Source organism: Nicotiana tomentosiformis, chromosome 5 (genome assembly GCF_000390325.3).
Source record: "Nicotiana tomentosiformis chromosome 5, ASM39032v3, whole genome shotgun sequence".
NCBI classification, from domain to species: Eukaryota; Viridiplantae; Streptophyta; class Magnoliopsida; order Solanales; family Solanaceae; genus Nicotiana; species Nicotiana tomentosiformis.
In genome coordinates, this window is record NC_090816.1 from 132,140,320 (window position 1) to 132,157,513 (window position 17,194).

Sequence of the window (17,194 nt, forward strand, 5' to 3'; positions counted from 1 at the left end):
CAACTTCAGGAGTTTCAACTATATTTTGCTCATACGTTGATGAGCTTGTCTTAGAAGGAATACCAATCTCAACCTCCACCTGCTTCTGGTTGCTCTTCCCTTTATATGTATTACAAGAACTAGAAGACTCTTTTCTGGTGTAACATAAAGGATTCATCAAAGGTTACATCTCTGCTAATTATAAACTTTGGTGTCAAGGGATCAAGATACCATAGTCGGTATCCTTTCACCCCAGATGCATACCCAAGGAAAATGCACCTTTTATCCCTTGGCTCTAATTTTTCATCATTTACATGCATGTATGCAGGGCAACCAAATATATTTAAATCAAAATAATTAGCAGGAGTACCTGACCATATTTCCTCTGGAGTCTTAAAATTTAAGGATGTATAAGGAGCACAGTTGACAATATAACAACCTGTAGGGATAGCTTCTGCCCAAAAGGCATTTGTCAACCCAACATTTGAAATCATGCAACGAGCCCTTTCCAAAATAGTTCTATTCATCCTTTCCGCCACACCATTTTGATGAGGTGTCATTCTCACAGTACGGTGTCGAGCAATTTCTTTTGTTCTATGAATTGCTGGAGATTCTAAGCTGACTTGTTTCTGCTTCCTGAACACACAATATTTACAAAACTCCATATTTTCGGTACTTTGTCCACACAATAGACCTCTTTTGCTGAGGATGGAAAGAATTTTTTCTCTTATATGCCATAATTTGGTGATGTTAGAATCTGATTTATCTGATGTTGAAACTGCAGCAACACTTGTAACAATAGATCCCAATAGAGTATACAATGTACCAGATCTGCGTGCTTTCATGATTACAAGAGCACCATGAGAAACTTTCAGAACTCCACCTTCACCAATGTACTTGCACCCAAGAGATTATAGAGTGCCCAAAGAGATGAGATTTTTCTTCAAGTCAGGAACATTTTAACATCGGTGAGAGTTCTCACCACACCATCATGCATTTTGATTCGGACAGTACCCTTTTCAATAACTTCGCAGGTAGCATTGTTGCCCATCAAGATAACTTCACCTCCAATAGATTCATATGTGGTAAATAAATCTCGATTGGAGCATATATGATAAGAACAACCCGAATCTAAAATTCACTCATTGTTAGATTTGAAACTATTATAAGTTGCGAAAAAAATAGTTCCCTCAGTCTCATCAGCAAGTACACTTGCTTCGGCACTGTCAGTATTTTTGTGTTCATTTTTCTTTTATGTATGGTTTTCTTTGTTTTTCAACCTAAAGCATTCAGAAATAATATGGCCTTTCTTATGATAGTATTTGCACATGACATTTCTGTATCTTGATTTAGGCCTCTCACTACTTGAATCTTTTTTATTGGATCTATCTCTTATAAATAAGTCTTCCCCTCGGTTCCCACTAGTTTTTCTAGTAATATCTCTATCTATTTGTTGTTTTGATTTCAAAATAAATTTGATATCTTTATAAGAGATATTATCCTTTCCATAAAGTATAATATCTCGTATATGCTTAAATGACTGGGGTAAGGAAACAAACAATAACACAGCTTGATCCTCATCTTTGATTTCAACATCTATGTTACTTAAATTCATAAGAAGAGAATAAAAAATATCAATATGTGTAAGTATAGATGTACCTTCAGCCATACAAAAAGTGTAGAATTTTTGCTTTAGGTAAAATCCGTTTTCTACTGTTCTTTTCATATACAAAGTTTTCAGCTTTTTCCATATACCTTTGGCTGAGCTTTCTATAGCAACTTCACGCAAAACCTCATTTGAGAGATTTAAAATGATACATGCTTTTGCTTTTTTGTCAATGACAGCAAACTCCCTGTTTGTTATTTTATCCGGCTTCTTCTCCTTTCCTTGCAGTGCCAAATCTAAGCCATCCTGAATTAGGATAGCTTCCATCTTTAATTGTCACATTTTGAAGTTTGCACTTTGATCAAATTTATCAACATAAGTCTTTGTTAGAGTCATATTGACTACTGAAACAAACCCGGTTAGATTAGGCTCTGATACCAATTTGTTAGGATCAGAAACCCGGGTAGTTTAGAATTTAGCCAAACAATATTATAATGACAATGCAAGTTGATAATAACGTCAATTAAAGCAGATAAAGAAGGCACATATTTAATGTAGTTTGGTCAAGGTGACCTACGTCCACAAACGAAGAGGAGCAATTTTACTATATCAACAAGAGTACAAAATTAGAGTAAATACTCTAATTAGTCCCAAATAACCCTGAGAGAATAACCTCACAAGATTATTCCAAAGAAAAGGATCACACAAGTCTTTCCAAATACTCAACTCTCTTACAAAATACTCTCAATATAGGAGGAGAGAAAGACAAAAGAATAAAGACTCTTCAATTGTTGGTGTGTTTAAAAAAGAAGAGCAACAACAATATTTATAGGAGAAATTGAACTAAGTCTTGCAAGTTCACAAAGGCAAGTTGCCAACTTGCAAGAGATCTCCACCACTAATCCAAACTTGGTTGCCAAGAATAAATCTCTGCCAAACACATCTTTCTTATAGGCGCATGACTATTTGCCAACAAAGAATGAGTTGGATTTTACAATAAAAAAACAATCATCATTTTCTTATAAAGCCAATTAGGCCATATTACAAAATAGGTTCGGCTTCATTATACAACAACCGAGCTCCAGCAAAAAATCACAAAGGTTGTACTCAATCCAAATTATAAAGAGCTCTAAAAGATAATACCCTTACAATCCAAAAGGACTAACAACTTATTTGGATGATTGTTATATATCGTTTCATGATGTATTTGTCTTTGTTTCTCTTGTGTAGATAGTCAAAGTCTTCTTTTAAAAAAAAGTATAGTCAAAGTCGAGTTTTTGACCAATACTATCTCGTACCTTTGAGGATAGATTAATTTTTGTCCCTCAAATATAATCCTGAACATATTTAATCCCTTAAGTATGTTAAAGTAGAGCACCTTTAGTCTTAGTGATAGAATGTGTTCAAAAACTAACAGTGTTACCTAACTCTAATTCATGAAGCAAATCTTCACTCTGTAGCAAAACGTTTCCTCTTCTTTTATTGGGTAACACAAATTATCACTTTAATTCCTCATTTTTAGGTAATATTTTCTAAAATTTTGACATTGAAAATATCCCTTCTACGCCAGTTTCCAATCTGCTTATTCGTGTGATCAACTCTATTTTTTCAAATTTCAACTTTTCTTTATGGAAAAATCAACCAAAAATTTTAAAAGTAAAAGTTTCAACTTCAAAATCTTAAATTTATTAGCTCTAGAAACTTTTAAGATCTCAAATTTATCAGCACTGTATTATTAGTGGGTGTTGGTTTATAAAACATTTTCGATAAATAAATTAAAAAGACAGTGATTGCCGAAACCAACCCCATAATTGATCTTGGAATTAGTTTTGGTTTCTACATTTTGAAAATTGATTTTGATCTTCATATTTCAAACCGAATTTGTTTTTGCTCACCATTGTGATTGCAGTTCGAAACTATGATTTTGTAGTTTTACTCTTTTGCGTTCTCTATGTGAGACATTTTAAAGAAGTTTTGGAAGATATACAAAAAGGCTGAACTAAACACAATTTCTTGGAAACTGATCAGAAATCGGGGAAGATTATTTTCCAAATAAAGGAAAAATGGAAACATTTTCTTGTCATGTTGAGCTTTAAATTATTGCTATGAGAGTATGACAATCCTTTTTTCCATTTGGCTAACAACTCGTCAAAGTCTTTCTTTTTGTCCAAAGCTACATCTTTGCCAGCCTATTTTTTTAATTAGCCAAATTGCAAGAAATATTTTTGGTGAAAAATGAGAGAAATCTGCTTGTGGGTGTTGATTTTCTTCTTAGCATAGCTGTTGGAAAGAAGAAAAAATTGCTCTTTTGAAACTCAAACAAAACATAAACTACACAAATGGTTCATATTTTTCAACATGGGTAGCTAATGAAACTTCAAATTGTTGTCAATGGGAAGGAATTATTTGCAGCAACAGTAGCAGAAAAGTCACAGAGTTGTCAATATCTGTGAAGACTTTTATTAAAGAGGATATTTCTGGTATTGAAAGTTCAAATACTGATAATTGGGGAAATTGGCATTTCAATGCATCTTTGTTTCTTCCTTTCAAGAATCTTAAAGCTCTTCTCCTCCGTGGATATTCTATAGCTAATTGGATTGAGGATGAAGGTTCGTCTTCTAACTGTTTGTAAATATGCCTGAGAAGCAGTAAAGGTAGATTTTATTTTTGGTAATAACTGTGAAATATTACCATTTAACAACCAAATTAATACATCCTAAAAAACACCTAGACACACTACCACCTTCTAGGAAGGGTGCAATGTACTCATAGGCCTCTAATCAATGACTAATTACAGAGTTGTTGTAGCAAATAATTGCAACCTCTAGCTTTCCTTGAGTTCCTGAGTACATCTATTCTATTTCTACCTCTAAATTCCTTTTGCATCTGTGTCATCACAAAGCTAGTATTTACATTGATTCCTTTAAATACTTTTCCATTCCTGGCTTTCCAGGTGTGATAGATCAGGGCCCCCCAAATTGCTGCAGCTACTTCCTTTTTGAAGAACCTCCGGTGCTTTCTTTTAATCTTTTCCAGCACCTGCATTACAGTCCCTCGTGGTATTATCATATCAGTCCATTTCTGTATAGCTACCCTCAATTCAGTTGTCCATAGACAATCCTGAAACAGGTGGTCTTGGGTTTCAGCAACCATATCATTGCATAAGCAGCATTCGGTGTCTTGTACTAGCACATGTAGTTTCAAAAGTCTATCTTTTGTAAGCAATCGACCATGAGCAGCTAACCAAAGAATCATCCTGTGTTTCGGCTGCATAATAGAGGTCCATATTAACTCTGCCACTAGTAGTCTGGGCAAATCCCCCTGTAGAGCAATGTAGCTACTATTTATTGCATATTTCCCAGAAGCAGTTAACACATATTTCCCGTTATGGTACCACTCCATCATTTCAACCTTTAGGGAATTCAATTTCCTCCAATACCAACTACAATCAAGTGGAGGTACATGTGCCCATATGTTATTATTTGCTTTCATGTACACTCCATGTACCCATTTGACCCATAACATGTCTTTCTTCACTGGTAATTGCCATAATAACTTGCCCACAGAAGCAATGTTCCACTTATTGCACCCTCTGATATTGAGTCCACCACATTTCTTTGGAATACATATTTTGTCGCAGGCTATTAGAGGTATCTTCCTTTTCTCTACAGAACTTCCCCAAAGGTAGTCTCTACACTGTCTATCAATTTCCTTCAGTACACTTTGCGGTAGTATGAACACAGATCCCCAAAAGTTGTATATAGAGAAGAGCACTGCATTAATCACTTGTAGCCTCCCAGCATATGATAATTGTTTTGGGTAGACAACATTTATTCTATTGGTGATCTTATCCACTAGTTGATGACACTCAATTTTACTCTATTTCTTTGAGCTTAGTGGTAGTCCCAAGTATCTTATAGGAAGTTGTCCAACAGAGAAACCAGTTCTGGCAAATAATGCACTTTTTGTATCTTCATCCACACCAGCAATAAAAATATTAGATTTCTCCAGGTTAGCCTCCAATCTTGTAGCACCACTAAAATGGTGTAAAGCTTCTCATATGATTTTGGTGAATATTTTTCCCATACGATTTAAGTTATATACAGTAAGGGCAGCCCGGCGTACGAAGTATCCGTATTCACACAGGCTTCGGGGAATGATTGTACCCCAAGGGGTGTGATGTAGGCAGGCTACCCTGATACAAGTATCAATGGATGATTCCACGGCTCGAATCCATGACCTATAGGTCACACGGAGATAACTATTGTTGCTCCAAGACTCGCTTCCTTAAGTTATAGATAGAGGCGGTGTAATTTTTGTAACACTATTAAAATTTGTCGAATATAGCAGGTTATTATTCTATTTTTCAGGTTATCATAGTTGCTACTGTATAAAGAGTTCTTTGTTTGTCGTATGTCAACTTAACCTCAGGCTGTGAAAAACTTATAACTGTCAGTACACAAAATAATTTTTTGATCACTTTATTTACAGGTTTCGAAAAACTGAAACAACTAACAAAACTCGAAAAGCTTGATTTGGCTGGGAACAACTTCAATCGCAGCATATTTCTATCTCTTAGTCAACTTACATCTCTCAAGTCATTGAACCTCGGACGTAACAACATTGAATCAGGTTACAACTTGTGATTAATTTCCTCTGTTTACCACTTAATTTAAACTATTTTAATATCCCCAAATCAACTATTACATATGTAACTCATCAATTATCTTAATTTTCAGGTAATGAAAGATTGACAGGGTTAAGCAATCTGGAAATCTTAGATCTAAGCGTTAACAGATTGAATGATGAAAGTGTTCTCTCTGCTCTAGGTAGAAATTTCTCTCTTTATAGAACTTTCTTTACCCTTTTACTTTGGGAAAAGGGTCAAAAACACTTTTTTACCCTATGAAATATCTTAATTTTACTCTTCATTATACGTTGGGGCTATTCATACTCTTGCCCTTAGCAAATTGTCTCGTATGTGTCCTTGACTTTAACGGAGATCCAATGTGGATTGGATGAATTCCACGTGTCAAAATACTTTGGGAAAAGTCCATATTGGGTAAATATGAACCTTTTTCTCAAAGTATTTTGATATGTGAAAAAAATTCACTCAATCCATGCTAGATCTCCGTTAAAGTCAATGCAAAATGATACAATTTGCTAACGTCAAGGGTATGAATGACTTCAAACGTAACGGATTATAAAATTAAGATATTTCGTTCTATAAATGGGTAAATTTGATCATTTTCCCTTTTACCGTTGCTGCTTTTGTTCCTACCTGCGGAAGTTTACTGATAACAGTTTATAAATACTTGGGCAGAGCTAAATACATTTAGTACAACTTTGAAGGTACATTTTGTTCCTTGAGTTTGTTATTTTCAGATGATCGTGTCGTAATTATGTGTATGCGATGTAGATATAGCTTATTATGAACTCAATCAAAATATCAAGCTCAAAAATCAAAAGAATTGAAAACCGCAAAAAACCCCACTTACAAGGGCTCCATTTGAATTAAAAATGTTTGAAATCCATAGTATTTTAATACCGTTTTCAGATTTCAAATCCTAAAATTTTATCAATGTTGCGCGGAGTCCCCGAAATGCGGCCACACCCTTGTTAGATCCTCCAAAAGTAGTGTACTTTTGGAGGATCTGATATGCGCCTGGTAACATTTCCTGAGAGTCCGACAACTTAGAAAATTATAGTCTTATGGTAGCTAAAAGTAAAATTTGCTGGAAATACTTACAAATACCAAAAATTTTCAAAGCATTTAGTCGTCCCCTTTTTTAAACAACATTTAAAATATGCATGCTATGATTTTGACATATTTATTGTCATCAGTAACACTAATTACAAGCATAACTTTGCAAACCTATAATGAACTATGTGTTGATGATTCTTTTGTGTTTCTTTTACATGCAAGAGTTGGGAATTCTGAGAAATATAAAGTATTTACTTTTGGATGGGAATACGTTGGACAAAAACTTTCTACAGAGCAGTGTTGTCATGTCATCCCTTAAAGTATTATCAGTATCTAACTGCGGCCTGAATGGAACCCTACCTATTCCAGGTAATCTTAAACAACCAACTGCAATTAGAATGAATGATATATTTTCAATTGAAGTGCTTAGCTTGACAAGGAATATTCCGCGCACATTATTGTAGGTAACAATTGATTAAGAGCATATGTTTGTCTGAGTTAACATAACACAGTTTACTTCATTTTACTTTTCTCACTTACCATCTTTGTTTGAAGTTTCCTAGTAGTTTGGTTTGCATGTTTCCTATATTTTCTGCAAAGGCTGCAATATAGACATGTAATAACAGTTAGCTATTTGTTTTTCATATAGGTTTATGCAATCTAAAATATCTGGAAGAACTAAGTCTCAGCTTCAACAACTTCCATGGAAATCTTCCTCCATGTCTTGGAAACATAACATTACTTCGGGTAATCTTTGAGTAACTTGTGTTACCCATTCTCACAGTGCCGAAATTACCTGCTACATATCTGCAAAAAAGATCTCTTACCGATGTGGTATGGTAAGATGTCATTGTGTCAACCACCCAATCCGACTCTTGATATGCCAAGTGCATGCATTCTTCTTCCTCATTTATGAAAAGAATAACATTATCATTGTTTTGCACCATAGCAGATATGTTGTCGTCATTCTTCTGGCCACTGATTTCACCTTTGCCCTTCCTTGGATTTGGGCAATCTCTTTTGAAGTGACCTGGTTGATCACAATTGTAGCAATTTATGGCTTTTGATTTGGAGCGGTTCTTCGACTTCCCACGAGCTCTGAATCTACTATAGTTGCTCGAACTGCTTTGATAACTCATACCTCTACCTTCTGTGATGAGAGATTGTCCTTGATTTTCAGACTTCTTTCCCATCTTCTCATTAGGTAGAAGAGCCGATGTGACATCTTTCAATTCAATGGTAGTCTTACCATGCAGGATGGTTGTTGCCAAATTATCGTATGAAGATGGCAATGAGTTGAATAACAAGATGGCTTAATCTTCTTCCTCGATTTTTACTTCGAGGTTGGCGAGCTGTGTGATTAGTCCGTTAAACACATTTAAATGTGACAAAAAATTCGTACCTTTACCCATATGTAGGGCGTATAGCTGCTTCTTCAGGTACAATTTATTTGTTAGCATTTTGGACATGTATAGGCTTTCCAACCTTGTCCAAATGCCACATGCGGTGTATTCATCAATAATGTTATTTACCATATCATCTGATAAGTGCAACCTGATTGCACTAGCAGCCCTTTCATCCAAGTCATCACAATCCTCAGCTTTCATGGTATCAGGTTTTTTGACATCAATATCTAGTACCTTGTGTAATCCTTGTTGGACGAGGGAACTTTGCCATGTTGATGGATTAGACACTTTTTTGGTGTGGAGAAGATGATGTCACTAGTTCTACAAGAGTGATTCAGCCGATTGAATAGTGGCATTTAAGAATTAACAGCCTGGGTACTGCTACACTATTGCATTTAAAGGTTTTAATGGTGCTTTAACAATGGTTGGCTAACCATAAAGATGAAGAAGAATGGTAGGTGCATTTGGGGTGAAATAAAGGTATTTTATAAGGGTAATAAAAGAATTTTACAATACTTTTTTAGTTGAAACCGCGCTCAATTGCGAGGATAACACACACGTGATGCCATGTCAGATTCAGGTGTTCACGAGATATACCTCTACCAACTTGTCTAAAAGGTCACTCGGTAAGTCTAAGTATGTAACTAACAGCTGAGACCAAGTTAAGGTGTTTGTTTATATATTATACCAAAGATAAAAGAAGGAAACTCAACAAAGAAAGGGGCAGTCTAGTGCATAAAGTATCTCATATTCACGCATGATCTCGGGAAGGGCCGCACCCCAAGGGGTATGATGTAGACTGCGTATCCTAATGCAAGCATTGGTGGCTGTTTCCATAGCTTGAACATGTGACCTATTGGTCACTAGGAGATAACTTTACCATTGCTCTAAGGCTCCGGTTCAAAAGAAGGAAACTCAACATTCAGAAAATTTCAAAAAAATGAACATGGAGTCTAGCTTGGACAAAAGGGATGATATCTCAAGTGCTGCTGCTCAATTTTTTCAGAAGATGTTTTCACACAGGAAGCTAGCTACAAGGATCTTGATTTAATCATTAACATTCAGGCTTCTATTACAGATGATGACAATCAAAGCACTCAGTAGACTTGTCTGACCTTAAGCCCATAAGTTTTTGTACTTATTCTAGCAAGATATTATCTAAACTCTTGAATCTCAAGTTGTCTTTGATCTTGCCTAAATTCATATTCCAAAACAATAGCGACTTTGTGAAGAATAGGCCAAGCACTGAAAATATTTTTCTGGCTCGGGAACTGAAAATATTGTGAGCAGGTAACATTGTTATCAAACTTGACATGGCCAAGGTCTATGACAGTGCGGACCGGACATTCTTGTGTTGCGTTCTCAGGAAGCTCGGGTTTCAGTGGATTATGGATTGATATGGAATAATAGATCATACTAGGCAGAACCAGATAGGCAAATCTAGGTTGAGTTTAATAAGTTCAACTGAATTCACTGCTTTCAGAATCACGTTTATATATAATAGATCATATTATATACTAACTCAGACTAAATGCTGGATTTATATACGACTCTCTAGACAATCATACTAAGTCTGAACATACTAAAACTAATGCTGATGTATCTGTGGCTCTTGAGAGAATCATACCAAGCTTGTTATTACCATTTGAACATGAAAGTAGTCACTTGATCAAACAGAGGCGTGGACTTTAACCAACTATACCGAAGGGCGTCCATTTCCTTCTCAATTGTGTACGTACTGACTTCTTTCAATCGACGCTGCCAGTAGGAACGCTTGGTTTTGGCATCATCTGGGCATCCTATTAATGTAGGCAGCACCTGTGTATTTGACAAAACCATAAGATACAAAGAATAGACTAATGATTATAGGACAATCAATCAACATTAAGCAAATGCCTATTTTGACATGTTGTAACAAGTTACCTACCTTATGTTTTAGAAGTCTAATTCCACTTTTACCTGCACATATTTTTTGTATGATCTGATTGTATAACATTTAAAAATAAAGTTTAATATCCAACATTAGCTAGCTACACGTTTGAAAGGATATCCAAATAAAGCAAGAAATTACCTGGAGTAGTTTGCTATTTGTAATAGAAAGTATTGACATGGTCTTGGGATACATTGTCATTAAATCATGTATGAATGATTCAAGATGCTTCACAGGTCTAAATAGTATCCTGACTTTATCAAATGGAGGAACAACAATTTCTTTTGGATCTTCATATATAAAGATGGTTTCAGTCTGCAATATTGTCAATGACTAAAATTTTAACCAAATTCAAGAAGTAAAACAAACAACTAAAATTTTATTTTGAGACTCATGGAGCAAAAAAAGATTGAAAACACTTACCTTCTCGCAAAATATTGCTAGTATGAGACCTTTAGAATAGTTGGACTTTTGAACAAAGTGAGGAAGGTCGAAGGGAATTTTGTCACCCTCAGAAACAAATTCCGTCAAATTTGGAGCTTGAATCTTGACTTGTTCCAGATTCCTCGACTTCGATAAGGTCAACTTCTTGAGTTTTTCGCTCACAATCTCTATATTTTTCAGCTCATAGCAACTTTCTAGATCCAATTCAAAAATGTTTGAGTGCTTAGAGAACATGTCTTGAAACAGTTTCTCTGTGATGACATCCCAGAGTTTGAGTGCTTCAAAAGTATTGTAAGCATCCACAATTGCAATGTTGCAAGGAACAAGATTGTCCTCACTTCCCTTGCTTAATTGTGCCATCCCTCCACATCCAAAGTATCGAAGATTTGGAGCCTGGACTATCAAGCTTTTGAGACTGTCCAATACACCCAATACAACCACCAAATTCTCCAAATGTACTAGGCCAAAAACATGTAATTTGTTTATACCCTGGCAATTAACTAGTTGTAGAGTCCTGATGAATGGGCATCTGGCGAGAAGTCTTTGCAATTGGTCTTCTAATATATGGGCACTCCGCAAATCAAGGATTTTTAGATTACAGAATGTTATGATTTTAGTTGTGCTAATATCAAATTCAAACTTACACCTCTCTAGTGTCAATGTTTTCAGTTCTCTAGCTGCATAAATAGCATCAGGTAAACTATAGTAGTACGTATCAGAATTCCAAGGGTGAAGCTCTAGTACTTTGACGTTAAGTTTAACCACCAAATCAATCCAACGATCTATAGCAGAAGCCAATTTTTTGTGATGATATTCGCATTTAATGCTAAATTGCTCTAGACATAAATGTTTTTCAACATGGGGTCGTAGGGACTGATCAACAAAGTTGACAAAATTTTCCCAAGATTTTCGTTCGCGATTGAGTACCAGATTAGGCCGTGAAATCCAAAAATTATACCACCTCTTGGATAAGACACAAGTTTGAGCCGCCTTTTTTGGGGTAATTTCAGTCTGGTATAAGATCTGATAAATGATTTGCACAGGCAACTCTGATATTCTATCCTCGCCACTAATACTTTTTGCCTCCATCATCTTAAGCAGATAATGCTAGCCTACGTATGTCCTTTGTGCGACCGATTTGTATTTAAAGAAAAGTCCACCTTGTGTGATGAGGGTTAGTCGGGACAAGTGCACAAATAGCCATTTGGAGGACCATTATTTAAAGGATAACCAGGTATTATGAAGTTTTTATTGTTTAGCCATTTAAGAATCAAATACACATCAACGAGATCAAAGTTGAAAATCACAGGTTTTGAAGTTCAAACTACTGGTGACGTCCAATCCTACTCTCTATATGAAAGTAGCATGGTCGTTAGCAATAATAAACCCAACAAAGGTTGGGGTCAAATTCCACAAGGAGTAGGTGTGTGTTAGAGAGTCCAAATGCATGCAAACTTGATTATTCTTAATGTAATCTTCAAACAAAGAGTGGTTGTCAATTATGTCTATAATTACTACTCAATCTTTGACTAAGGCACACGTAGAGTGCAAATAAGGTGATGTAGTAACAAATAAGAGAAAGACGCTAGGATTGCTTCCCCTTCGTGTAGGCAATGCTTTTGGGTATACAAATATTCAATTCTAGTTAATTAAGCAGTGTTATGGCCTCAATTGCTATTATACCAACTCGATATCTTCCAACACTTGAGAGGTTTTTACACCAAGTTACTCTTCCAAGACAACTAAGGCTCAATGATAAGCAACTGATTAGCCCAAGTAGAAATCACACTATTCCTAGTTAAATTTTATTAATCAAGTGATTAACCCACTTAATTTCTTGCTAATTACCTTGTACCTAAGCTAAGTTCCACTCTTCCAAGTTAGAACAAGCAAAATAGGCATGGATTTAGTGTTTGCAACCACGAAATCAATCAATAATACATGGAGTAATTAGATAACATAAAGCTTAATCAAACTTCGAATTTATATTAATAACCCAAAAATATAATCACACTTAGGGTTCATAATCCTAGCTTAATAAATTTAGCTAGACATATTAAGAAAGAAAAATATAAAAAGAGATGAAAAACTAAACATAATAGCTTAAGAGGAAAGAAAGATTGTGTAGAACAATGGTGAAGTCACCAAAATCCCCAAAGAAGAATCCCAAAAGTTGTTGCACAAAGTATTCTTGCCAAAACAAATACCCTAGAATGACTTAAAATAGCTATTTATTCTAAGCCCCACGACTGGACAAAATTGCCCTTCGGTCAATTGCGTAGCCTGGATGCATGGGCGTAGGCTAATTGCGTAGCCTACGCAAGTTTGAACACTTCAGTTTTTTTCCTCTGCGTAGGATATCTGCGTAGCCTATGCAGGTTTGCGTAGGCAAAAACAGAATGTCTTCAAATCTTTACTTCTCAGGTTTTCCTCTGCGTAGCCTATGCAAGTTTGCCTACGCAAGGCTACGCAGGGTCTTCAGCTCAAACTTCAACTTTTCTTCTATTTTTCATTTGGACTTGATTTTTTCTTGATATTTTTGATTATTTTCCATTCTTTAAGCGTACTCAAACCTTCATTACCTGAAATCAAGCCATTCAAAGCATAATTAGTTGCTTTTTTCTAATAAATGGGGCATAAAATCTTATAAAAACACAAGAGACATTGGCTAAAAAGCCAACTTATCAACTCCCCCAAACTTACAATTTGGCTGTCCTCAACCAAATCAAGACTCAAAATTAGGCATCAATTCATTGAAGCTATTAAACAATTAAATTCACAAGCTAAAGCTAGCATCACAACCAAGCTAAGAAGCAGTCAAGCACAAAAATCCATGACTTCGATTGGTACCACAACTATTCTCAACTGCATGACCCCTCAACAACTTCCAAAGACTTTAAATTTCAAAACCACATGAGTACTCAACAAGTCAAGAAAATTTTTCAAACTATGATTCCAAAGCTTCTAAAGTTATCTTTAAGTCACAAGGCCACTTTTCTTTGTTCATGTGTCCCAATTGAGAAAAGAAACATTAATCACACCCGAGTTTTTATGTGCCCTCGCAAATCAAGAGAGATTCTCACACACACGTTATGATATTTTCAAAGCAAAGTGGGATATGAATCAAAAGAAGTAAGCACTCTCTCTTACAAAAGAAGTTCAAATGTACAAAAGTAGTGCCATAGGCTTGCCCCTCATGTAAATCTCCACTAATATATGTGTGCCTAGTTCAAAATCATTTAGGACTTGCGAGAAAGTATTGTAGGTTTTTGGTTGGAGGTAAGGCATCAATATGGGTAAAGAGTAATTACGACCTTCCTAAGCACTCCAATCTTGACAATTCAAAACACAATTCCTTTCAAAATTCCACCCTTTTTGCTCTCATTTTCAACTAGGCAAAATGATTTAGTTACACCATTAAAGCTCCTTAGTTCGCAAGGCTTTCCTTTTGTGATCACCACCTTTGTCATGAGTCTTTAGTCTTCCCTTTTTATTTCAACTCTTTTTTTTTTGTTGCTTCACCTTCAAGTAGCTTCCACATCATACTTTTTCACCTCCTCCCCAAACTTAGGCTTTTGGCCTAGATTATAATTTTAAGTGCTTAAGAAAGTCGAGGCATAAAAAGAGGTTAGCATAAGAAGGGAAAAGGGATTATAATGTGGTTGACAATAAAAGGCTAAATGTTCAAAAGGGTTGACTAGGATAATCTTATCAAGGGTAAGTAATTAAAGGCACAAGCGGTCCAAAGAAAGCCTAAATTCATTTTTTAAACCAAGCACAACCTAGAATTTCGTCTTGAAACACACTTGGGGCAAGTTCTAGACTATAATTGACACAAAAGAACTCAATAACCTCACCTCACATGGCTCATGTACGCTCAAAGCAGATAAATGTATTCAAAGCCCAATTGAAACACATGAACGCAAAAGGTTGCCATAGCCTAAAAGCTATATAGTGACATTAAGGCTAACAATGGAACCTAAAGATCATGCCAAGAATAACCAACTCAACTACTTTCTACAATTTGCAAAAATATGCATTTCATGGAAAGTTGTTTCAAGGATTACATCTAAGTAGTGTTGGTACCAAACAAGTCAAAGCTTAACTTTGGGACATCGACACTAATAAAAATAAAAATATTCCCGGTTCAGGTTGTATCTTTGGAAAAGAACCATGGCAAAGAAAACCCAATGAGGTTATTTCTAATTCGTAGAAAATGTAAAACAAAAGACCAATAAAAATAAAAGAAGAGAAATGACTAAAAAAAAAATATAACGCCAACTAATGGCAACAAAAAGTGTTAATTATACCAAAATTCATCAATACCCTTCCCCTATAAATAAAAATTTGCATTGCCCTCAATGCAATTAAAACAAGTATAAGGGTACGCTAAGGAAATACTCCTTCAATCCAAGCGGGGTGGCATCCGAACTAATTTGAGCTCCTCGACGCTAAGCTCTCCTGGATGTGGTGTCCTAATCATACTCGTAGGGTAGTGAACGGGAGAAACTATGTGCTAATCAGTAAGCGGCCCACTATCCACTCTATCATTATTGCACACTTAGTAAAATTGAGTCACTTCCTTCCCTCCAACACTCTGCCTACACATACTTAAACATCAAAATCATCAAAGCACAAGAACAAAACACACAAAATTACTCTAGATAAAATCAAAATGCAAGAAAGAAAAAGAAAAAATAAATAAATCTTTTTTTTTTACTAAAAACTTGCAAACGACGGGTTGCCTCCCACCAAGCACTACATTTAACGTCGTGGCACGATACCATAGCGAACACAACTTAAGATGTTATTGAGAGTTCCCCCAACTCAACTTTTGAGACCACTTTTCTTGTAATAACGGGAACCAAATAATGCCGAATTCATTGTCCATTCACTTTAAAAATCCTTTTACCATCATCGGACTCCAAATCCACGGCACCAAATGGGTAAACATGCACAACCTTGAATGGCCCGGGAACAACTTAAATCTAGAATTGTAAAGAACAGCCAAGTCCTCGGGGTGGAATTCCCTTTTCATGATATTCTTGTCGTGGAGATACTTCATTATTTGCTTGTATAATAAAGCACTCTCATATGCTTGGAACCGAAATTCATCCATCGCATTAAGTTGAGAGACTCTTACGTTTGCCGCATCGACCCATTCCAAGTTGAGCTTTTTCAGGGCCCATAAAGCTTTGTGCTTCAACTCCACCGGCAAATGACTAGCCTTTCCAAATACCAACTTATATGGAGACATGTATATTGGTGTCTTGTAAGCCGTTCTATATGCCCAAAGAGCATCATAAAGTTTTCTTGACCAATCCGTCTTATTGGTATTGACAGTTTTGGCCAAAATGCTCTTAATCTCACGATTTGAAACTTCAACTTTCCCACTTGTTTGTGGGTGATATAGTGTGGAAACTTTGTGATTGACTCCATATTTCTCAAGTAAAGTGGCAAACGATCGATTACAAAAATGAGAACCACCGTCACTTATAATAGCTCTCGGAGTGTCGAACCTTGTGAAAATATTCTTCTTGAGGAATGCGGTGACACTTCTTGCTTCATTGTTTGGTAGAGATACCACTTTCACTCACTTTGATACATAGTCAACTGCCACAAAGATGTATTTATTGTTGTAGGAGCTCACAAACGGCCCCATGAAGTCAATTCCCCACACGTCAAACAACTATACCTCCACAATCAGATTCAAAGGCATTTCATTCTTTCTTGAGATGTTGCCTTGACGTTGGCATTGATCACAAGCTTTGGTTATAGTGTTGGCATCTTTGAACAAAGTGGGCCAATAGAATCCACACTTTGGAACCTTAGTTGCGGTCCTATTTCCTCCATGGTGTCCACCATAAGGAGATTCATGGCAAGCCCTCAAGATCGGCATCCCTTCCTCTTTTGGAACACATCTTCTTATAATGTTGTCAACACATATCTTGAACAAATATGGTTCCTCCCAATAGTAGGAGTCACTATCCCTCAAAAACTTCTACTTTTGGTATGAACGAAGATCTAGAAGCAGTAACCCACTCACCAAGAAATTAGTCATGTCGGCATACCATGGCAACTCATCTTCTACTATAATTGTGGTTGCAAAGACTTATTCATCGGGG

The 17,194-nt window shown here is 36.0% G+C and overlaps 3 protein-coding genes and 1 long non-coding RNA gene across 4 annotated transcripts; 1 reads left to right on the plus strand and 3 right to left on the minus strand.

Annotated features, from left to right (window-relative positions):
* Positions 1-719: 719 nt before the first annotated feature.
* Positions 720-2,364, minus strand: LOC138891668 (uncharacterized). Its single transcript, XR_011408029.1, has 2 exons — positions 2,163-2,364; positions 720-1,891 (listed from the first exon to the last, which is right to left on the minus strand). It is a non-coding gene; the product is annotated as an uncharacterized lncRNA (long non-coding RNA).
* A 1,326-nt stretch (positions 2,365-3,690) lies between these two features.
* On the plus strand, positions 3,691-9,894 carry LOC117279588 (cuscuta receptor 1-like). The gene is made up of 7 exons (XM_070176942.1): positions 3,691-3,696; positions 3,861-4,194; positions 6,077-6,217; positions 6,325-6,414; positions 7,512-7,658; positions 7,939-8,036; positions 8,242-9,894. Exons 1-7 carry the CDS (start codon positions 3,691-3,693, stop codon positions 8,269-8,271), a joined length of 846 nt encoding a protein of 281 aa, XP_070033043.1. The 3' UTR covers positions 8,272-9,894.
* A 439-nt stretch (positions 9,895-10,333) lies between these two features.
* On the minus strand, positions 10,334-12,158 carry LOC138893167 (putative F-box/FBD/LRR-repeat protein At1g78760). The gene is made up of 4 exons (XM_070176943.1): positions 11,049-12,158; positions 10,767-10,940; positions 10,623-10,676; positions 10,334-10,513 (listed from the first exon to the last, which is right to left on the minus strand). The coding sequence occupies exons 1-4, from the start codon at positions 12,156-12,158 to the stop codon at positions 10,334-10,336; spliced, it is 1,518 nt and encodes a 505-aa protein (XP_070033044.1).
* Positions 12,159-15,960: 3,802 nt separating this feature from the next.
* LOC138893169 (uncharacterized) lies at positions 15,961-16,968 on the minus strand. The gene is made up of 2 exons (XM_070176944.1): positions 16,765-16,968; positions 15,961-16,512 (listed from the first exon to the last, which is right to left on the minus strand). Exons 1-2 carry the CDS (start codon positions 16,966-16,968, stop codon positions 15,961-15,963), a joined length of 756 nt encoding a protein of 251 aa, XP_070033045.1.
* Positions 16,969-17,194: the final 226 nt, after the last annotated feature.